Genomic DNA, 23907 nt, shown 5'->3' on the forward strand with positions numbered 1-23907 from the left:
CATGTTACCTCAGCAGTATAATATATAACAGCCAATCACAGCACAGCTTTCATGTTACCTCAGTATAATATATAACAACCAATCACAGCGCAGCTTTCATGTTACCTCAGCAGTATAATATATAACAGCCAATCACAGCACAGCTTTCATGTTACCTCAGTATAATATATAACAACCAATCACAGCGCAGCTTTCATGTTACCTCAGTATAATATATAACAACCAATCACAGCGCAGCTTTCATGTTACCTCAGCAGTATAATATATAACAACCAATCACAGCGCAGCTTTCATGTTACCTCAGTATAATATATAACAACCAATCACAGCACAGCTTTCATGTTACCTCAGCAGTATAATATATAACAACCAATCACAGCACAGCTTTCATGTTACCTCAGTATAATATATAACAACCAATCACAGCACAGCTTTCATGTTACCTCAGTATAATATATAACAACCAATCACAGCGCAGCTTTCATATTACCTCAGTATAATATATAACAACCAATCACAGCGCAGCTTTCATGTTACCTCAGCAGTATAAAATATAACAACCAATCACAGCGCAGCTTTCATGTTACCTCAGTATAATATATAACAACCAATCACAGCGCAGCTTTCATGTTACCTCAGTATAATATATAACAACCAATCACAGCGCAGCTTTCATGTTACCTCAGCAGTATAATATATAACAACCAATCACAGCACAGCTTTCATGTTACCTCAGTATAATATATAACAACCAATCACAGCGCCGCTTTCATGTTACCTCAGTATAATATATAACAACCAATCACAGCGCAGCTTTCATGTTACCTCAGCAGTATAATATATAACAACCAATCACAGCACAGCTTTCATGTTACCTCAGTATAATATATAACAGCCAATCACAGCACAGCTTTCATGTTACCTCAGTATAATATATAACAACCAATCACAGCGCAGCTTTCATGTTACCTCAGTATAATATATAACAACCAATCACAGCGCAGCTTTCATGTTACCTCAGTATAATATATAACAACCAATCACAGCACAGCTTTATGTTACCTCAGTATAATATGTAACAACCAATCACAGCGCAGTTTTCATGTTACCTCAGCAGTATAATATATAACAGCCAATCACAGCGCAGCTTTCATGTTACCTCAGTATAATATATAACAGCCAATCACAGCACAGCTTTCATGTTACCTCAGTATAATATATAACAACCAATCACAGCGCAGCTTTCATGTTACCTCAGTATAATATATAACAACCAATCACAGCGCAGCTTTCATGTTACCTCAGTATAATATATAACAACCAATCACAGCTTTATGTTACCTCAGTATAATATGTAACAACCAATCACAGCGCAGTTTTCATGTTACCTCAGCAGTATAATATATAACAGCCAATCACAGCGCAGCTTTCATGTTACTGCAGTATAATATATAACAACCAATCACAGCACAGCTTTCATGTTACCTCAGTATAATATATAACAACCAATCACAGCGCAGCTTTCATGATACCTCAGTATAATATATAACAACCAATCACAGCACAGCTTTCATGTTACCTCAGTATAATATATAACAACCAATCACAGCGCAGCTTTCATGTTACCTCAGTATAATATATAACAACCAATCACAGCACAGCTTTCATGTTACTGCAGTATAATATATAACAACCAATCACAGCGCAGCTTTCATGTTACCTCAGTATAATATATAACAACCAATCACAGCGCAGCTTTCATGATACCTCAGTATAATATATAACAACCAATCACAGCACAGCTTTCATGTTACCTCAGTATAATATATAACAACCAATCACAGCGCAGCTTTCATGTTACCTCAGTATAATATATAACCAATCACAGCGCAGCTTTCATGTTACCTCAGTATACTATCTAACAACCAATCACAGCACAGCTTTCATGTTACCTCAGTATAATATATAACAACCAATCACAGCGCAGCTTTCATGTTACCTCAGTATAATATATAACAACCAATCACAGCGCAGCTTTCATGATACCTCAGTATAATATATAACAACCAATCACAGCGCAGCTTTCATGATACCTCAGCGGTATAATATATAACAACCAATCACAGCGCAGCTTTCATGTTACCTCAGTATAATATATAACAACCAATCACAGCGCAGCTTTCATGTTACCTCAGCAGTATAATATATAACAACCAATCACAGCGCAGCTTTCATGTTACCTCAGCAGTATAATATATAACAACCAATCACAGTGAAGCTTTCATGTTACCTCAGTATAATATATAACAACCAATCACAGCGCAGCTTTCATGTTACCTCAGTATAATATATAACAACCAATCACAGCGCAGCTTTCATGTTACCTCAGTATAATATATAACAACCAATCACAGCTCAGCTTTCATGTTACCTCAGTATAATATATAGCAACCAATCACAGCGCAGCTTTCATGTTACCTCAGTATAATATATAACAACCAATCACAGCACAGCTTTCATGTTACCTCAGTATAATATATAGCAACCAATCACAGTGCAGCTTTCATGTTACCTCAGCAGTATAATATATAACAACCAATCACAGCGCAGCTTTCATGTTACCTCAGTATAATATATAACAACCAATCACAGCACAGCTTTCATGTTACCTCAGTATAATATATAGCAACCAATCACAGTGCAGCTTTCATGTTACCTCAGTATAATATATAACAACCAATCACAGCGCAGCTTTCATGTTACCTCAGCAGTATAATATATAACAACCAATCACAGCGCAGCTTTCATGTTCCCTCAGCAGTATAATATATAACAACCAATCACAGCACAGCTTTCATGTTACCTCAGCAGTATAATATATAACAACCAATCACAGCGCAGCTTTCATGTTACCTCAGTATAATATATAACAACCAATCACAGCACAGCTTTCATGTTACCTCAGTATAATATATAACAACCAATCACAGCACAGCTTTCATGTTACCTCAGCAGTATAATATATAACAACCAATCACAGCGCAGCTTTCATGTTACCTCAGTATAATATATAACAACCAATCACAGCGCAGCTTTCATGTTACCTCAGCAGTATAATATATAACAACCAATCACAGCGCAGCTTTCATGTTACCTCAGCAGTATAATATATAATAACCAATCACAGCGCAGCTTTCATGTTACCTCAGTATAATATATAACAACCAATCACAGCGCAGCTTTCATGTTACCTCAGTATAATATATAATAACCAATCACAGCGCAGCTTTCATGTTACCTCAGTATAATATATAATAACCAATCACAGCACAGCTTTCATGTTACCTCAGCAGTATAATATATAATAACCAATCACAGCGCAGCTTTCATGTTACCTCAGTATAATATATAACAACCAATCACAGCGCAGCTTTCATATTACCCCAGTATAATATATAACCAATCACAGCGCAGCTTTCATGTTACCTCAGCAGTATAATATATAACCAATCACAGCGCAGCTTTCATGTTACCTCAGCAGTATAATATATAACAACCAATCACAGCACAGCTTTCATGTTACCTCAGTATAATATATAACAACCAATCACAGCGCAGCTTTCATGTTACCTCAGTATAATATATAACAACCAATCACAGCGCAGCTTTCATGTTACCTCAGTATAATATATAACAACCAATCACAGCACAGCTTTCATGTTACCTCAGTATAATATATAGCAACCAATCACAGTGCAGCTTTCATGTTACCTCAGCAGTATAATATATAACAACCAATCACAGCGCAGCTTTCATGTTACCTCAGTATAATATATAACAACCAATCACAGCGCAGCTTTCATGTTACCTCAGCAGTATAATATATAACAACCAATCACAGCGCAGCTTTCATGTTACCTCAGCAGTATAATATATAATAACCAATCACAGCACAGCTTTCATGTTACCTCAGCAGTATAATATATAACAACCAATCACAGCGCAGCTTTCATATTACCCCAGCGGTATAATATATAACAACCAATCACAGCGCAGCTTTCATGTTACCTCAGTATAATATATAACAACCAATCACAGCGCAGCTTTCATATTACCCCAGCGGTATAATATATAACAACCAATCACAGCACAGCTTTCATGTTACCTCAGTATAATATATAACAACCAATCACAGCGCAGCTTTCATATTACCCCAGCGGTATAATATATAACAACCAATCACAGCGCAGCTTTCATGTTACCTCAGTATAATATATAACAACCAATCACAGCGCAGCTTTCATGTTACCTCAGCAGTATTATATATAACAACCAATCACAGCACAGCTTTCATGTTACCCCAGTGGTATAATATAGAACAACCAATCACAGCGCAGCTTTCATGTTACCTCAGTATAATATATAACAACCAATCACAGCGCAGCTTTCATGTTACCTCAGTATAATATATAACAACCAATCACAGCACAGCTTTCATATTACCCCAGCGGTATAATAGCGTGGCGCTGACATGTTTACGACCCAAGAAAACAATATCTGAGCAGAAGCTGATGAGAGCAGTACCGTACAGAGCGGCGCCGCCGGATCGCAGTCACTTCCTGTCAGCCGGTCAACTGTTTACGTTTCAATATACAGAAACACAGATTAGATAAAATCTACAGATTCCGCGCGGATGAAGTCGCAGATAACGGCGCCGGGTAATATATACATTATATAACAGCGGCTGTTATTTCCGGTCACGCACCGATCTGCACTCCTACGGCAGAAAATACGTATGAAGGAGCGGTGAGGATTGGCGCAGGATTGCTGTGGGTTTTGCGGCTGGTGTGAACGCACTCTTAGAACGGTCTTTGTACGGAGGCCATGCCAGTCCTAGTCCTGCAGATGCATCAGCCCCCCCGCAGCGCCGCATCTCATCGCAGGAAGGAAGTCCCGACCTTCCACTGACAGCGAGTCGCCGCTTCCTCCCTTCGGACCCCAAACTGCTCCGTGTACTCCTCACTGACACTTGCAGATCCGGCTGGGAGCCGCTGATAACGTCCTGAGCGCCGCCGCTATAAATAGTCCGACCGTGTACACAGAGACCGCCATCGTAGGACCACTTCCTTCCTGCAGCCGATATCAGCACCACATTACGGGGTCCCTCCAGGTCACGTCTGGAGACCCCCCCCAAACCGGCACCTCTGTGATAGGACGGCGGGGGGAAGAAGACCCGTCGTGCGGAGAACACCTACGACACGCAAGTGGCAGACGAGTGCAAGCCGACGCGGCGGCGGCCCGCAGCGCTGCGCATTCCTACAGGTGATCTTTCCACAGATTTAGAGGTTGACAGAACTCGCAGGAGCGGGGCCCAATCATAGGAGTTGGTTCCTTCACACAGCCATTCTTAACCCCTTAAAGGGGTTGTCCCGCGGCAGCAAGTAGGGTTATACACTTCTGTATGGCCATATTAATGCACTTTGTAATATACATCGTGCATTAAATATGAGCCATACAGAAGTTATTCACTTACCTTCCCTGCGCTGGCGTCCCCGTCTCCACGGCGCCGTCTAACTTCAGCGTCTAATCGCCCGATTAGACGCACTTGCGCAGAAAGGTCTTCTGCCTTCGGGTCTGCCGAGCAGCAGTGGCGTTCTGGCTCCACCCCTTCTACGCGTCATCGCGTAGCTCCGCCCCATCATGTGTGCCGACTCCAGCCTCCTGATTGGCTGTTCACTGAATGGAAGCGAGCGGGCTGGAGATTGCTTCCGACCCGCCGCGTCCACTTAGAGTACAGCGGGCGCCACCGTTTCCAGACGGTCAGCGCCGCTTCACACGACCGATTGTCGCCTAACTTATCCCTGCAGAAACTGAATGTCGAATGACAAGCGAGCGAATCCTCGTGAGACGTTTAGTCGCCGACCGCGTTTACACTTCGCACGATCCAGTGAGAAACTGAACGGTAATCGTTGCGTGTAGACGGCGCCATGCTGCAATACTCTGTACACAACAACGGAGCCCAACGCTCTCAGGTTCCGTGAGGGATGCGGTCAGATCGCCGTCCACCAGCATCTCTGGTTGGAAATGAAACGGCTTGCTCACATGAACGCAAGTTCAGTCTGTATTACACATGTAACACGGAGCGCACACGCACCGCCAGGTCACACGGAGGCGGACACACGTGTACGTGGTTTTTTTTCCCTTTTAAAGCGCACGAGAGGGGGGGGGGGGGGGGGAATACGGACATCCCTTTGCATACGTAACAAACGCACATGTCCACGCGCAGCAGAAACACGTTGCATGCATTGCGAGCGCCCCCCCCCCCCTGCGCACGAACAGTTCTAGGGCTGTATAAGCGCAAATCCCTGGGAAACCTGCGGATGTCTGGGGGGCTGCAAATAAAGGGCAGAGGGGCGAAGCGGGCGGCGGGCGCCCCGGACGCTGGAGGATACAGAAGAGAGGCCACATAAAGTAACAGATACAATGTTGCATTTAGTCCTTCCTGCCGCCATAAGGAAGGGGGGGGGCTTCTGTCCATGGCGGTGAGCAGCAGCAGAACGTGGAGATAATCCGCCTGGGGGTTTGTTTACTCGCTGCGGACACTGCGAGCGATGAACACGTGAAGATGGCATTCACACGCTGACTACAGGAGGAGCCGCTTCATAATCAGCTCATTAACCCCTTACTGCTGTGTGTTTCCCAACTCCAGTCCTCAGGGACCCCAACAGGTCATGTTTTCAGGATCTCCTATAGTAAGAACCCCTGCGGCAATGTCTGAGGACCGACCATTACATCACCTGTGTAACACTGAGGAAATCCTGAAAACACGACCTGTTGGGGTCCCTGAGGACTGGAGTTGGGGATCACTGACTGCCCTAAGGACCAAACGATCTTCAGCGGAGCATTACAAAGCCGCAACGCGCCGACAGCCTAAGGGGGCTCGGAGGGGTCTTAGCGGGACAAGTTGTATATTCTAATGGCGGCACTCCAGAGTCCATATAAGGGGTCACAGATGGGAAACGGCAGGAAATTCGACCATACAGGTATTAGTGTTTAAAAAAGGGAAAAGGGGAAAAAATAAATAAATATCACAGCCCGCTGTACTTTGGCGCACACACACACCTAGAGAGTGCATGGGGTTGGTGGCACGCAAGTAGGCATGTCATTTCATAATTAATGTGTGCCGACACGGCGAGGGATTTGTGCGCCGGAGCAGAGCCATGTGACCCGGTCACTGAGAACAATTCTAGGTTGGTTTTTGTTTTTTAACACTACAGTCGCACAGGGAAGAAAAAAAGAAGGTTTGAAAAGAACAACGAACTCCGCAGCGCCGCAACATCGGAGATCCAGAGCATTGGAGCAAGCGCAAAACTGCAGAAGCGCGTGCCCTGACAAGGTACGTACAGATCTGGATTTGTAGACCCCCCACTATACACGGGACACACATCGGCGGCTTCTGGTCGCAGCGTCATTTTCATCTCCTGCATCTCCCCCGGAATCGGCACATTAAACCCGGCAGATGGAGTCACAAAAAGCCTGCAGCCGGGCGCTGCCAGAGGAAGAGGAAGCCGCCAGCCTGCAGCCGGGCGCTGCCAGAGGAAGAGGAAGCCGCCAGCGAGCAGCTGCCACACCGCCCGCCTGGAAGCCAGCTTCACCACCAGCCTTTGATGGGCCATTTCCTGTTATTTCTAGGTGAGCATGTTGCTGCAGTACGCAGCTCACCCCACGATACGCCAGCAGGAGGCGCTGCGGCAGACAGGGGAAAATCACTCGTTTACAGAGCAAGAGCCTTCATTCACCAGATCTGGCAGCATTCGGCGGCTGGTCGGCTCGCCCCGGGGGGCCTTTTGCATGGGCCAAGAGTCGGCTTGCTGAAACAAGTGCCAACAGACCCCACGCGTCAATCAGCGCTTGTTTACCGTCATTCACACTGATATGGGGGGGCTGTACCACAAATGTAAGTAATGCGCCATCTGCAGGTTATCCACAGGACGGGGAATAACTCGCTGAGCAGCGGGGGCCTCACAGCCGAGACCCCCACCAGGCGACTACCATGCCCCACTTTGCCTGTCACTATGGGAGTCTCATCTCCCCCGCAGTGACCGAGCATACACAATTGGCGCTCCATTTACTTCCATAGGACTGACGAATACCTGAGTGGCTCCCGTTCTGGCGTCACCGCCAGAAAAAAAGTGTTAACGCACTCCTGTAGACGCGGTTTACACGCGAGCGCGATGTGGGTTTTTTTTCCCACTACAGAAAACAAATGACCAGTGCGATATTGACCAGTGCGATATTGACCAGTGCGATATTGACCAGTGCGATATTGACCAGTGCGATATCAGTCCAGGTCTCGGATACGCTCTTCTCCGTGTGATACAGCCATAGATCATTGCGCGAACGGCGGTTTCAGTATGTATCCACGGACAGGAGTCGGTGCACCGAAGCTCTGATATGGATAGTTCGCTGCCGCAGATCCGTATGCAGATCAGACATTGAAACTGCGGCAAGAAGCAGCTACGATCAGACGCATTTCTTTAGAAGGCGATGCGCCAATGACGTTATGGAGATCTGCCTCGAATATACTGCAGCTTCATCAAATCCGTGTGAACACGATCTAACGGCGCCGCGCTTGGCATCTGTTCGTACGTGCGGCACATAAGCGGACTGACTACGCCATTGTAGGAACCTTGTATCGGCATGTCGCCCTTCGTGTGTCGCACAATATATGGTTTTTATCTGCATTGACAAGACCGCCCTCGCCAATCAGAGCAAACCGTTCTACAGACACGACAGCCCGCCCATACGGCGAACAGATTGTCTGCGCCTCATGATGGGCGACAGCAGGGAGCCTACAATTCTCTGCCGTTCCGTTCGTTTACTTAAGCGGCAACTCATCTGGGCGCATTTCCGATTCGCCATTTCCGTAATTCGATAATACGATCGTTAAAGTGTTTCCCATCCACGGAGGCGCACAGGTGGTCCGGGACCCCCGTGATGCCATCTGCCTGGGCAGAGCACGACTAATCATGTAGGCAGGGATGGAAACGCCCGCGGCAGAACGGAGGCTGCGATATAATTACAGGGAGCGCAGTCCGTGCCGGGCGGAGCGCCGCACATGCCAGCTTTCATCTCCTACACGGCGGCAGCCGACGTTACCCAAATCACAGCCCAGTAAATGACAGGGTGCGCTCAGCGGAAGCACGTGGGGGCGGCCGGCCTGACAGAAGAGGGAGCCGGCAGACGGTCGCAGAGTCCGTAAGCTCGGACGCCGGCTGATAAGCCTCAAGAAGTCCCGACATCGTAAGCAAACCGCCTCTTCGTGCCCCGACTGATTGGCGTGGCGCTCAACGGGTACAAGGGCTCCAGCAGCGCCAAAGTTCCTGGTCGCCCGTGGAGGATATTTACCGACATCTCCGCAACAATCTTAATCTATGTTCAATTCTGATTGGTTCCCCGGTAAGGGGGCGGTCACATGTAGCGGACAATCCAGCCACCTCCGCTTAAAAAGGAGTCAGGAGATTTCTACAAAACCAGGAAAACCATAATAACAGGCGTCCGTGGAAGCGGACAGAGGTCGCCTGTGGGAAGAGGACGGCCGATTAGTGGGGTCCGACTGCTGGACTCCCCAGGGACCGCCGACATCCACATAGGAAGAACCTGCACCCCATTCCCTTCTGTGGGACGGAGGGGGGCGGGGTCCACGTGGTCGGGATGGACAGCGAGATCACATGACCCGACCAGAAGGACAACCTGAGGCTCCCGTCACACGGGCCACGAACTTACACCGACGTGCGTTTAGCCGAGAGCGCAAGAACGCCTCGCGTTACATCTCCGCAGTTCTGATCCTTGTGGGAGGATCGGCGAGCGTTACATCTCCGCAGTTACCCGCCCGCGCCTCCCGCACCGTACATCGTGCCACGGTCCCGTTGAGGGCTTGTGGTTTTAGGACACGCAGAGATGTGTATGTAGCATCCGGCCGGCGACCCTGCGGACCCCTTTACTTTAGATCTCTTCTGTACCGCAGAGGGTCGCGGCGAGCCGCTGACGCCGGACATGCGCAGTACAGATTCTTTTTTTCAAATGTATTCGCAGGCGAAGGCGCTATGTAATTAAGTGCGCCAAAAAAAGAAAACCCACACAAAAGCCCATTCTTCACGCACACACGGTGAATACGTTTTGTGAGTATTTGCGCAATCCCATTCGCTTCTACAGCCCAACAACGTGCTGGGTTTTACGTGACAATTACGCAATTGTGAATAAACGCACTGAAGTCGCCGCGTTCCACTCGGGGGAATTTAACACGTGAACGCAAACGCAGTTTTACTGTTAAAAGTACTGGAGGGAAAATACAATTTTTCATGCGCGACACGGATTTGTACGCGATGCGATTAGTTGTCCTCGCAAAACGCATTTCGCTCGCAAAGTAACCACGTGTTTAGAGTGCGATACTGTTCCAAGTTTCACGGCCCGGCATCACGCTCGCCTGCGCCGCACGCCATGTCGTTTTCGGGGACTCAAGAGTGTAAGCCCTTTTTTTGCAGCATAGAAGGTGCCAAGATGGAGGCAGTTTGCGAGGTCTATATTCCGCAAGACGCAAACGAAGAGCGGTTGTCACAACGTGTCGCAATTGGAAGAAGTCACGGCGATGGGCTCCAATCAGCAGGACGCAGCAGATGGCACAACGCAGCCGGCAGGCCCAGCGCTGACAATGGCGCGGGACGGAACCTAACAATAGGAGTCATTGTGCCGGAGCAGAAGAGAACGCGGAGCCCATTCGCCGCTCAGCCATTATTCCTGAAGAAGTAAACAGGCGCTAATGAAGACGTCTCGCAGATGCAATATTCATGAGCTCCTCGCTCAGGAAACAGATTTTACCCCGCAGCGTCCGGGGAATCCGTGTGAAATGCGAGGAATCCAGACAGGCGATTATTGATGGCAGATTGTGGGCGGAGCTGAGGAACTGGATTCTCCACTCCGTGAAACTAGTACAGAAGAGACGAGGCCAGGAGGCGGCGGGGCGTTCAACAGGCGTGTGCAGCGACCATACAGGTGCTGCTGGGAAAGCTGGGTTACATCCAACATGGCCGCCTTCATGACTCCTAAACGGGTAAATCCCCACGGCTCCCCGTACAAGCGATAGATCCGCGCCGTTCTGGGAGCGACGACTGATCGCAGGGAAGTTTGCCGTTCAGGGTTCCAGGAAAGCTGGATGCCGATTCCCTCGGGAGCTGTAATGTCATGCGGTCACATCAGACGTCATCCAGCCTGACCGGAGACAAGAACACGACCGCCATTACAGCAAGGAGAAATGGTCAGTGTTCCCAGCAACAGGAGTGCGAATCTAGCGATACGGGAAAAAGGGAGCCCTGCGATGCTATGGGAGTCATAGAGGCCGCCATTGTGGATATCAGCCAGAAGTGGAAACCTGATAAAGAACTTCATGACCCCCTGCTGGTGTGTTGGTCTGGGGGGCATCACATACGACAGTCTGTCCCCCCCCTCTCCCCTTATGACCTGTAAGAGCGGCTCTAGTTTTCACGGACCTTTTATTCAAGCGCAGCCTTCCCTGAATAGTCATCCGCTGGCAGCGGGGGTCATCGGCTTTACACCCCACATTCTAGTGCTGCATGACCCTTTCAGCTCTTCCGCGCGAGCCACAAGATCGGCCGCGAGCCCACAAGATCGGCCGCGAGCCCACAAGATCGGCCGCGAGCCCACAAGATCGGCCGCGAGCCCACAAGATCGGCCGCGAGCCCACAAGATCGGCCGCGAGCCCACAAGATCGGCCGCGAGCCCACAAGATCGGCCGCGAGCCCACAAGATCGGCCGCGAGCCCACAAGATCGGCCGCGAGCCCACAAGATCGGCCGCGAGCCCACAAGATCGGCCGCGAGCCCACAAGATCGGCCGCGAGCCCACAAGATCGGCCGCGAGCCCACAAGATCGGCCGCGAGCCCACAAGATCGGCCGCGAGCCCACAAGATCGGCCGCGAGCCCACAAGATCGGCCGCGAGCCCACAAGATCGGCCGCGAGCCCACAAGATCGGCCGCGAGCCACAAGATCGGCCGCGAGCCACAAGATCGGCCGCCCTCTGTGAAGTCAGCACCACATCTTTCAAAAAAGTAATTTTTTTAATGAGTTCTGGAGTTCCCTATTAATTTTAAAATTAGTTCTATCGAATTAAGCAAAAAAAAAAAAAAAAAAGTACTTTTTTGAAAGATGGGGTGCTGACTTCACAGAGGTGATCGGCTGCGGGTCACCTGCCCCAACATCCTGGTCTTGTACGCCCTTACTACAGACGAGCGTTCTGCTCCGGACGCAGGTTTCCTGACCCAAACTTCGAGCAGCAGTCCCCGGGGGGATTCACCACTTCTTAGGGCTCATGTCCACGGGCAAAATATGATTTAAGATCCGCAGCGGATATCCCGCATGCGGATCCGCATCCCATAGGGATGCATTGACCACCCGCGGGTAGATAAATACCCGCGGATCGTCAATAAAAGGGATTTAAAAAAAAATAGAGCATGGAAAAATCCGGACCATGCTCCATTTTCGTGCGGGTCTCCCGCGGGGACGGCTCCCGCGGGCTTCTATTGAAGCCTATGGAAGCCGTCCGGATCCGCGGGAGACCTAAAATAGGAATTTAAAGTATTTACCATCCGGCGCGGGCGGGGAAGGTCAGCTGTTCCTCACGGCCGCATCTTCCTTGCTTCGGCTCGGCGGATGTGCCCGGCGCATGCGCGCAGCACGTCGGCGACGTGCCGGCGACGTGCCGCCGGCGTCAGGAATTCATCCGCCGGCCGAAAATGAAGATCCGGCCGTGAGGAAGAGCAGAGCTTCGCCGCCCGCGCCGGATGGTAAATACTTTTAAATTCTTATTTTCGGCGCTCATGTCCGCGGGGCAGGAGGGACCCGCTGCAGATTCTACATGGAGAATCTGCAGCGGATCTGATTTTCCCCGTGGACATGAGGCCTTAACCCTTTCCAACCCAATTTGTATCCTGGTTTTCCTAGGCGGCTTACTGTTTTCCTGCCGTTATACAACAGCGCTATCTGCTGGCTAAAGCCAGTACTGCATGAGGTGACACGTTGGATAGGCTCCGACAGCAGAGAGGCTGGCAGTATACAGTAAGAGAACCCTGATGGATGTCTTCCAACATCGGAGCTGTACTGCCTTAAATCATAATGTCTTCAGACGTCAGACAGTGGATTGGAAAGGGTTAAAATGTGTTTTCATACCGTGACGTATAATCACACTTGACCGAGGTCTTACACGTGCGGCCGCGGACAGAAGCGCCATTCACAGTATAGCTTCTCATTTAAACACCACACGTTTATGAAAAAAAATAAGAATATCCGGAAACTAAAAGCGCATCCGATATTACAGTCAGTCGTACCGTGAGACAGCGGACCGCGCCACAAGACACCCGTGTAAAATGAAGTAGACTAATGCCGCACACGATGTAGTTAGCGCCACAGTAGACTGTAGAGAAGAAAAAACCGTTGAAGCACAAAAACCTAAAGCTGCGATACGTTTTTACGGATTACGTCAGAGTAGGTTCATACGTCTAACAGCATAAAACCGTAAATCTCCAACGGATACAAAAACCGCCGTACGAACCCATAAACACGGCTGCGATCCAGCCGATGCCTGCGGGTGAAAGCACACGGGCATATGGCGGCTCAGTGGGTGGCACCGTGGGCAGCAGGTCACTTGACTTCCTGGGAAGTTAGATTGCAAGCTCCTGCGGTCGAGCTTTAGTGCGACTGGCGCCCGTGTCTGTACAGCGCTGTGGAGCATGTTGGCGCTATATATGCACTGTGAAGTAACAGGTTGCCGACCGGCTCTGTATCCGCAGCCCCTCCCCCTGCTGAAGAGCGTCACCCCCAGTGGCACCACCAGTTGGCACAAGCGACCGGGGGCACCGCTGATGCAAAACAGTGCAGCGACTGAGGAAGTAGCGTTGATGGACGGCGCGAGGGCGGCAGATCTGGAAACGTCCCGATGAATAATGTGCGTCGCGACTGCGGAAAACATCAGGAAATACGCAATGATGTGAAAGAAACTTGCAGGCTGCAGTACGATGGTAGGTTATTGTTAGCTGGTGTCAGCCAAAAAATAGAAATGACGGCGGTTTTACAGAATGCGCAAATTTATCCTAATCCCATTCATAAGAAAGACTATTTGAGGATCTGCACCAAGTCTGCGGCGTCCGGCCTGAAGGACATTTATACAACCGGCAGCTTGGCGATGATGTTCGCCCGATCGTTGTTCCACGGCTCGATGTCCATGATAGGCTGATAGCGAGCAACCGCTGATCGCGGAGACCAAGAGCTGAGCGGCCGACCAACGCCATACGGGCATAGTCACATAGAAGCGACACTCCAACCACGGACAGAGATGGCGGCAGCGCTCCTACGACTACCTGATGCAGCCGCAGCACTGGCCAGTCCTAGCAGCTGCAGGGTCCGGGGGACTCATTCACACGGGGGTCTCTGTTTTACGCCACCTTATTTTTGTCCGTATTTATAAACCAAACATGTCCTCTCCTCAACTGATTGTGGGGATCCCAAGTGGTGGACCCCCACGGTCAGCGGCTCAATGGGCCCACAGTCACTGCAGACAGCGCTGTCCGTGGTGCAGTGGCCAGCGTTGGCATTGCAGGCACAGTTCCCACAGCTCAATGCAATGCCAGCCCGGGCCACTGTACTACGGACAGCGCTGTCTGCTTCCAGGTCTGTCCTACTGAAATTTGCCCAGAGTAGCCGACCCCACTGGCCAACCACTGATGACCCACCCTGAGGATCCAGAACCCCTCTAGAGCACCTCCTCAATAGCAAATCTGCTTCTAATCCGTTGATCTCCTGCAGCTCTGAGCCCCCAAGCAGCCGGAGCCCCCCATAACTTCCCAGGCAGCCGTTGTGGGAGTCAGAAGGGAACAGAACAGCCGTTTCGTTCCAAGTGTCCATCGCCCGTCCGTGCAGCTGTTGGTCACCGCGCCAGCATGAGGTCACGGACGCGCTCCTCCGCCGCCTCCAGATTACTGCTCAAGTACAAGATTCGCCGTCCGAAGGAGGCGACGCTGCTCAAGAGCTGCGCTCCAAGACGAGGAGAAGGAACCACAAGGCAGGACAGGAGAGCGCCTCCAACCTGGCAGCGTGAGAACGGCGCGGGGACAGGTTACCGAATATTCTGCGCAGTCGCGTATAAAGTATTAAAAAGGCGTATTTCAATGTTTCCCTGGAAGAAAATAACTTAAAGGGATATGCCAGGTATTTAACCCCTTGCGGTTATGACGATCTGGTCTCAGGCTAGGCCATGAGTAGTTGATCAGTGGGGATCCATTGCTTGGGCCCCCCGGCGGTCAGCTGATCTCAGTCCTCGCCCTCACTATAGCGGGCTGCTGACGGCTCTGTTCGCATTGGGGGCGGAGCCAGAAGTGCACTAGAAGTTATAGCGCTCACTGAGGTTAGCTGCACTTTCAGCTCTGACCCCGAGCAGCTGATCAACGAGGGTCCCAGGCGGGACACCTCGCAGATCAACTATTGATGAGCAGTCCTGCTGGCAGCGAATCAGTGCTGCAAGGGGTTAAAGACCGCCCGTTCTCCGCTAAAGCGTGTGTCTGCACAACAATAGTCAGTCAGCTGGGGTCCGCCGCTCGGGACCCCCACCAATCAACTCGCAGCACTATGGAACGCACCGGAAGCGGTACGAGCTGCCCGGTAGGTACTGCAAGTGCAGCTCCCACCAAATACACTGCAATACCAGCCCGGGCCGCTGGAGGTCAGATGGCGCAATCTGCTTCCTGCGCAGTCCGCGGTGCCAGGAATTAGCTGATCGTGGAGGCGGGGTGGGGGGTGGGGGGTACGTATTGGTAATCTACCCTAAGGTAGGTAATCAACAGTAAAACCACTTTTTAACCCCTTCCCGCCACAGGACGTAAATATACATGCTGGCTGGGCTGCAGCTTACGCACATGGACATATACTTGCATCCTATGGGTGGCGCCGGCTGCGAAGCAGCGCACCATTCGCGGTGGTAGCCGGCTATGACTAACAGAGCGGATCGGTGACAACACCCATCTCTGCTGTTAACCCCTTACATGACACAATCATGTTAACTGCTGCATGTGAAGGATTCACAGAGGGAGAGCGCCCACCCGTGACGTCATCAGCCCTCCGCCATGTAACCGTAGAGGGTCGAGGGGTTGCAATGGCAACCGGATACCAGACGATGGCGTCCAGGACGGTCATGGCCCGAGATCGCCATTGTAAGCGATAATGCACTGCAGTACACAAGTATTACCAGTGTGATCACAGCACTGCCGGTTCGCGTCCCCCGTGGGGTACAGAGGAAAATATCATAAAAAAGGTTTTCTTGCAGGAAGCCTCTGCTGCCAGGACAGTGATCTGTCCCAGCACCAGGGGGCGATATTTCCTGCACCCGTTGCTCTCTGCCATTCACTTTGCCAATTCCGGGTTCCAAGATGGCAGCCGCCCTTCAGACTCCCTCATACCCAGTTGACTCACACGTGTGCAAAATACGACGTCAGTCTCCGGCGCAGAGCCAGCAGAAGATTCCGGACAAAACGACGCACCGTTGCAGCGCTGGTTCATAAGGGGGATAAGCGCTGGTTCAAACGCCGGACCCCATGATAGTCGCCGCTCGCACACGGGCGGCGGAATATCTTTGCAAGAAACTCAGACCGCAATTGCGCTCCTAACATTGTGATGTTCACTGCGATTTGTGCGAAAATCTCGTTGTGTAACCTGCGAATATCCCGAGTATTCAATAGGCAAAAAATGTAAAAAGGCGCGGCGCTCGCGGGTCATGTGATGCGCTTTTCCTTTCTCGCCAACTGAAAATAGGACTCGCAGAAGAATGGCGGCCGCTCCATCCTGAAGGAGAGAGAAATCACAGCGTAAACTGAGAACAAGCGGCTAACTTCACTGCGACTTTTGCGCGAGAAGCTCGCCTGTGTGACCGCCGCCTGGATGAGGTCTGCGCGGTTCTGACGTTATTGTTTGGCTCAGCGGACGGATCGGACAATTTGTTGCGCAACGTCTGCAGCGAAGAAACCGCATCAAAAGCCGCGCCGTTCAGTGAGATTAAAGCGGATTCTCGTGCGCCATTCATCCCTCGCTCAGAGGTAGAATCTGCGGCGCAGCGGCTTTAAAGCGACACGCAGTGGCTTTCACATCCGCGCCGCGGGACGCTTTTCCCCGCAGGTTTTGTGCAGATTTTTTCGCATCGTCTGGACAAGATGTTGAGTCTCATCCACTTCGCTGCGGCTGTAAATCTCGCGGATCGTCCGCACGGAGAATCTGCGGCAAAACCACCGCGTGTGGTCATCGCCTTGGACCACCATTGTACTATTGGGCAGTGGTGCTCACATGATCAGCGCTGTCCAATCACACAAGGGCGGCATCCTGAGACGGCAGAGAAGAACAAGCGCAGATCATACGCCCACCGCCCCCTCATGGCGTCACATCAGTTTACGCAGGACGCGGGGCCACATTCACCACCCCGTGAACAGAGAGGCGGCGCTCGGACGCGGTGACCGCTGAAGGTCCGTCAGCCAGTTAACGGCCGAGGCGCTCAGGCGGATTTTATTTACGTAATTCTTTCCAGACTGAATAAGGCGCAGAGCCGTTAGGCCGCCATCACACGGCGCCGCCCACTGCGGCAAAGAGCGGATCTGTGGCGGGTTTTAACCCTTTAATTTCAAGGGTCGAAGCGACAGATGAGCAGGAATTATTTATTTTTGTTTTTTAAAACAAACATGGCAGTTCGCGGCGTTAACCCCTTAATGACAGGATGCAGTGTTACGTCCTGCCGGTCCGGGGGTCTGTCCAGAGGGGGATCAGGAGCTGAACAGGCTCCATACAACGTGGGGCGGGCCGATACCCATCGGAATCACGCTGATCACAGATATTAACCCTGTAGACGCCACTGACGGCGGCATTCACGTCACACGATCGGTTTGGGGGGGTTGGGGAGGCTGCTGTTTCGTTGCCATGGCAGCCTGGGGCCTTCTGAAGACCCCTAACGTGGTATTGGCTGATCGCTTGTAAGGTCGCAGCAGAAGTGATCAGAGGACCCCGAGCTCAGGGCCCCCTGGGGGACAAAAAACAAAGAAAAAAAATTATATATCAGTTACTGAAGATATGAGGCGATAAAACGTAAAGACAGACATTCAGCGCCGCCGCGCCGGAAACATCTGACTGAGGGAACAATATCCGTCCCGGACTGCAAACGGCGGTAGAGAAAAAGATACGCGGCGCCGGACGGCACTTTTTTTGATCACCCGACTCAAAGTAAAATTTTAGAACAAATCGATCAAAAAGTTGTGCGAACTCCAAAATGGTTCCCAGGACGTCCCGCAAAAGGCGAGCTGCGCACAACTAGAGATGGAAAAAACAAGTAGTCACGGCGATCAGAAGACAGCGGCAAATCTAAAAAAATATATAATAATAATAATCTACAAGTTTGACGCCGTATTCGCCCACGACCGCTAGATTCGCGTTACGCACCCTCTGCAACACATGTGCAGTAGAAAAACAAGACCCCCAAACAACAGCTTCCGAGCCCTCCGGCGACGAGGGTCACACTTCGTAGGCGACAAGGCTGGTTCACATATTTGGCGCATAGTGCGCCCACGGAAGCCGTACTATCGCCGCCACTGGAAACGTAAACAGCACTGAGGTGCATTCATTGCGATTTTCTTGCGTCCGCAGAGCGGCGGCGCAGCGGGACGGGCGCGCTGCCAGTATTATTGTGCAAACATAAACAAACGGCCAACTATACGTTTAATTCTTCGTATTCGCGAGCCGCAGTCACGGGCACAGAGGCTACGGGCGCCCGCAGGCACATGACCAGCTCAGAGACGGGCAGATCAACGGGTGACATGGGCACCAGCACCCCATGACAACACAACCAGCAGCTGGCATGGAGGAGCCACACATTACAGGCTGGCACCGGGCACAACGCCTGGCATGGAGGGCACCCCGGGGTGAGTCACCACACGGCACACCCAGCATCCGCCCGCCCGCACCACGGAGAACGCGGGAGGGGACGAGAAACAAGAGATTTCCACGGCATGGAGCGGCGGCCGCCGCCGCCAGCAGCAGCAGCAGCAGCCCCACTTCCTGTAGCGCGAGCGCCCCCCGCCGCCGCCGTCACCTGGATGTAGTTGCTCTCGCAGTAGTCCGCCACTCGGGTGAGGTTCTGGTAGCTCTCGATCAGCGCCCGCTTGCCGGCAGGGATCTCCTCCTCTAACAACATCTGCAGCTCTGCCATCTTATCACCGCCCTGCGCATCTCTTCCTCGTCCAGCCGAGGAGACAGCTGAGCCCGGACCCGCCCGCCTGCTATTCTGGGATTCCCAGCCTCGCTTTCATCTCGCCCCGCCTGGCCACACGCCCTCGACGGCTTCCGTACTCCGCGCAAAGGACGACGGGACTTGTAGTTCTTTTCTTTCTTTTATCCGTATATTGTGTTTGTAAAATACAAAGATGATTCCTTTTTTAATGTTTTTTGGCTTCTCCTCCCCACTTTCAAGAATCATAACTCTTATTTTTTTGTCGCTGTTGATTTTTACGGGGCGCGTCGTATTTTAAAGATGTTCCATTTAATGTACCGTATAATGTACTAAAAAACGTATAAAAAATCCTGAGGGCGCCTTCACACTGGCGATAAAAGTGCACGATCTTCGTGCGACGCAGGAGGGAGTGAAAACGCAGAATTATGAAAGGAATGTTTTTCGATGGTTCCCTTCACATTTGCGGTGTTTTCGCTCCTGCGATGTTGCGAGAGAATAAAATCTTTCTGTGTTTTGAATTTTTTTTAATCTCCCACGTTTCCCCATGGAGCCTCATTTTTATCGCATCGCGAAGCAGGGACTGCGATTTTCATGCGATGCGTTTTTAACATTAGAAAGTCCTATTGACTTTCGTGCTAAAAAATCACAGAAAAATTGCGCAATGTTTTTGACAGAAAAAGCAGCTCTGACGCTTAAAAATCTCAGGAAAAAAGTCACGATTTTCACGCGGCGATATCGCTATTGGCAGTGTGAGGGAGCCCTATGTGGCGTGAAATTGGAGACACAATTCCACCATCTTTGAAAGGTTCTGGTTTTTACGGCGTACGCACCACGGCGAACATGATAACCTTATTCTGAGGGTCAGTCCTCGGGTTGCCACTGGGCCCGTGAAGGCCGGCGCCGGTGATTATATTATACCAGCCATATACATCGTCAGTAAAAGTGACCTGCGAGTACAGCCGGGAGCCGCCATGGCCATTAGTAGCCGTATTTACCCAAGCGCCTCCGCTCCGGCCACCGCGGCACGGTTAGGGTGACTAACCACTACAGGTTTTTTTTTTCCCTGTGAAATTCGCAGCATTTTTTTTTCTGCAGGGGTCTATGGGACTTGTAATGTTAAAATCGCGATCGCTCAAAATTGCAATTTACCGCAAAATGGCGATTTTGCGCGATCGCGATTTTAACATTACAAGTCCCACAGACCTGTCAGGGTTAAAATTCTAAGTACAGCACCAATCGGGCCCACCCCACTTGCCCCGTTGCCGGCGGTAAGAAGAGACACCACACAGGGATCTGGTATCATTCCTCACACGGGACATGGCTCTCGGCTGTGCCAACGTGCTTTATTACAGATTACATGAGATCTTATACCCTTTGTCCCCTCCCCAACAAGGGGTGATGGGCTCATAACCACATATGGGAAGTCCGGATTTCCGGCCTGACAGTGAGGCGCCTCTGGCTTATGTACAGAAAATCACGTATTCAATTAACTCCAGTACAAAGAATCACCCACGCAATTCTAAGAAAACGGCCAAGCATGCATTCTCCATATATGGGAAGTCCGGATTTCTGGCCTAAGACAGTGAAAGTTATGTACATTTGAACATCTTGATATCTTGTTCCAGCGCTTCTGGGAAAACAGCCAAGTACATGCGTCCTTGTGTCTGGTTCCGTATCTTCTCTGAATTTCTAGAACATCTCTCTCAGCCTTCTAAAGCCTTGGAATATCTGATGTAAGGCGACATATAAGTTTTTTCTCTCATTTGGAATTGAATAAAACTTGCATATAGGTATAAAAGTATAAAGAACATATGGCAATATATATATATACCCTCACAAACCCCCCCTAAAAAACTTAATATGGAGATCAAGCATCAGACCTTGCACTCTTCCTCGGTCGTCTCTCCCTTGCGTCAGGGTTTCTCCACTGCCCGTAAGTCCCTACTCCTAAAAGGGAGGGATCCCTACCTCACCTCAGAAGGAGGCCATGGATTCCCTGGGCATATTTCCGGGCATCCATACCCTCTATCTGTACGAGTTAACACCCCACAGGGTGTGCCCTCGCCGGAACCTAAGGTCTTCTGCACTTTCCCTAGGCAAATGGGAATTCCACTGACAGTCCATCTTATGAGACCGGGGCAGACACAGTACTAGTCCATCTCTCCATTCTTCTGGTAACGTACGTGGTTGGCATTATCGGAACTGGCTCTTCATCTTTTTCAAACAAGGGAAATTTTGGTCACATTGTCCAGTCCCTTACTCATACTCTTTTAGATCAAAGGGATAATACACATGCAGGAAATGACATATCCAGGGCCACTCTATTTTGGAACGCCATGGATGCAGTGGGCCCTAACTGGTTAGCTAACCCTTGTAAAGCATCTCTGGTGTAGTTTACAAACCTCTGCTGATTGTAATAGATATAATTCATCCAATCTACATTATTATTAACAGTGACAATAGCAAATAAGGACTCCAAACCTGCTTTAACCTGATCTCTAGAATTAAATTCATCTGGCACCCCCCTTGGCACTCCTATTGCATCTATGTATACATGTGGATCAAAGTTACCATCTAGAGCGTCAGCTTCTCTCTTAGCACGATGCGGTGTTGGATTCTCACCCTCAGTGTAGGCTTCATATTGCACATTTCATTGTATTAATTTGTTCTGAAACAGGGGGCTAGTGTACAGTAGTCAAAGGTGTGTGTTAGAGGAATTGTACCACATTATAGCATGTAAAGGATATGCAGGATCATTAGTTTTTTCAGTGCGAAGTGTGGATCCAAGTGGGCTTTCCTTCGAGCTTGACTGCAGTTGGGGTGGTGAACAACATCTGGTAAGGACATTCAAACAGGGTTTCTCTCTCAAACTTTTCCACATAGACCCTGTCAGCTGGTTTTAGATTGTGACACTCATCTGTAGGACCTGGGGAAAAGCAGAGACTACAGAATACATTACTAATAGAGATGAGCGAACACCAAAATGTTCGGGTGTTCGTTATTCGTAAGGAACTTCCCGTGATGCTCGAGGGTTCGTTTCGAACAACGAACCCCATTGAAGTCAATGGGCGACCAGAAAATTTTTGTATTTCGCCGATGCTCGCTAAGGTTTTCATGTGTGAAAATCTGGGATATTCAGGAAAGTGATGGGAATGACACAGCTACGGATAGGGCAGGCGAGGGGCTACATGTTGGGCTGCATCCTAAGTTCACAGGTCCCACTATTAAGCCACAATACCGGCAAGAGTGCCCCCCCCCCCTCCCAACAACTTTTACTTCTGAAAAGCCCTCATTAGCATGGCATACCTTTGCTAAGCACCACACTACCTCCAACAAAGCACAATCACTGCCTGCATGACACTCCACTGACACTTCTCCTGGGTTACATGCTGACCAACCGCCCCCCCCCCCTCCCCCCCACAGCGCACACCAAAGTGTCCCTGGGCAGCCTTCAGCTGCCCTCATGCCACACCACGCTCATGTCTATTTAGAATTGCGTCTGCCATGACGAGGGACCGCAGGCACACACTGCAGAGGTTGGCACGGCTAGGCAGCGACCCTCTTTAAAAGTGGCGGAGCGATAGCCCACAATGCTGTACAGAAGCAATGAGAAATAGAATCCTGTGCCACCGCCATCAGGAGCTGCACACGTGGGCATAGCAATGGGGAACCTATGTGCCACACACTATTCATTCTGTCAAGGTGTCTGCATGCCCCAGTCAGACCGGGCTTTTTAATTCATAGACACAGGCAGGTACAACTCCCTATTGTGAAGTCCCTGTGGACCGACAGCATGGGTGGGTGCCAGGAAGCCACCGGCGGCACATAAAAATATCCCATTGCATTGCCCAACACAGCTGAGGTAGTAATGTCATGTTTAATGCAGGTGGGCTTCGGCCCACACTGCATGCCCCAGTCTGACTGGGGTTCTTTATAAGTGTACAGATGTAGTAAAAAGTCCGTGTACACCTACAGCATGGGTGGGTGCCAGGAAGCCACCGGCGGTACATAGAAATATCCCATTGCATTGCCCAACACAGCTGAGGTAATAATGTTGTGCTTAACCCTTTCCAATCCAATTTGTATATGGTTTTCCTAGGGGGCTTACTCTTTTTCTGCTGTTATACAACGGCGCTATATGCTGGCTAAAGCCAGTACTGCATGAGCTGACACGTAGGATAGGCTCCGACAGCAGAGAGGCTGGCAATATACAGTAAGAGAACCCCGACGGACGTCTACCAACAACGGAGCTGTACAGCCTTAAACCCTAATGTCTTCACAGGTCACACAGTGGACTGGAAAGGGTTAATGCAGGTGGGTTTCGGCCCACACTGCATGCCCCAGTCAGACTGGGTTTCTTTATAAGTGGAAACAGATGCATTTATAATTCCCTGTGGACCCACTGCCTGGGTGGGTGCCAGGAAGCCACCGGCGGTACATAGAAATATCCCATTGCATTGCCCAACACAGCTGAGGTAGTAATGTTGTGCGTAATACAGGTGGGCTTCGGCCCACACTGCATGCCCCAGTCAGACTGGGGTTCTTTAGAAGTGTACAGATGTATTAAAAACTCCGTGTGCACC

The 23907-nt window shown here is 50.2% G+C and overlaps 1 protein-coding gene across 1 annotated transcript in view; it reads right to left on the reverse strand.

Moving 5' to 3' along the window:
• The window catches only part of LOC136590897 (abl interactor 1-like), a 31147-nt gene extending 11744 nt beyond the window's left edge, over positions 1–19403 (reverse strand). Inside the window, exon 1 of the mRNA XM_066588417.1 lies at positions 19187–19403. Coding sequence (XP_066444514.1) covers positions 19187–19303 — 117 coding nt within the window. The 5' untranslated portion in view covers positions 19304–19403. The remainder of the gene's footprint in view (positions 1–19186) is intronic.
• Positions 19404–23907: the final 4504 nt, after the last annotated feature.

Source organism: Eleutherodactylus coqui, unplaced genomic scaffold, assembly GCF_035609145.1.
Source record: "Eleutherodactylus coqui strain aEleCoq1 unplaced genomic scaffold, aEleCoq1.hap1 HAP1_SCAFFOLD_53, whole genome shotgun sequence".
NCBI lineage: Eukaryota > Metazoa > Chordata > Amphibia > Anura > Eleutherodactylidae > Eleutherodactylus > Eleutherodactylus coqui.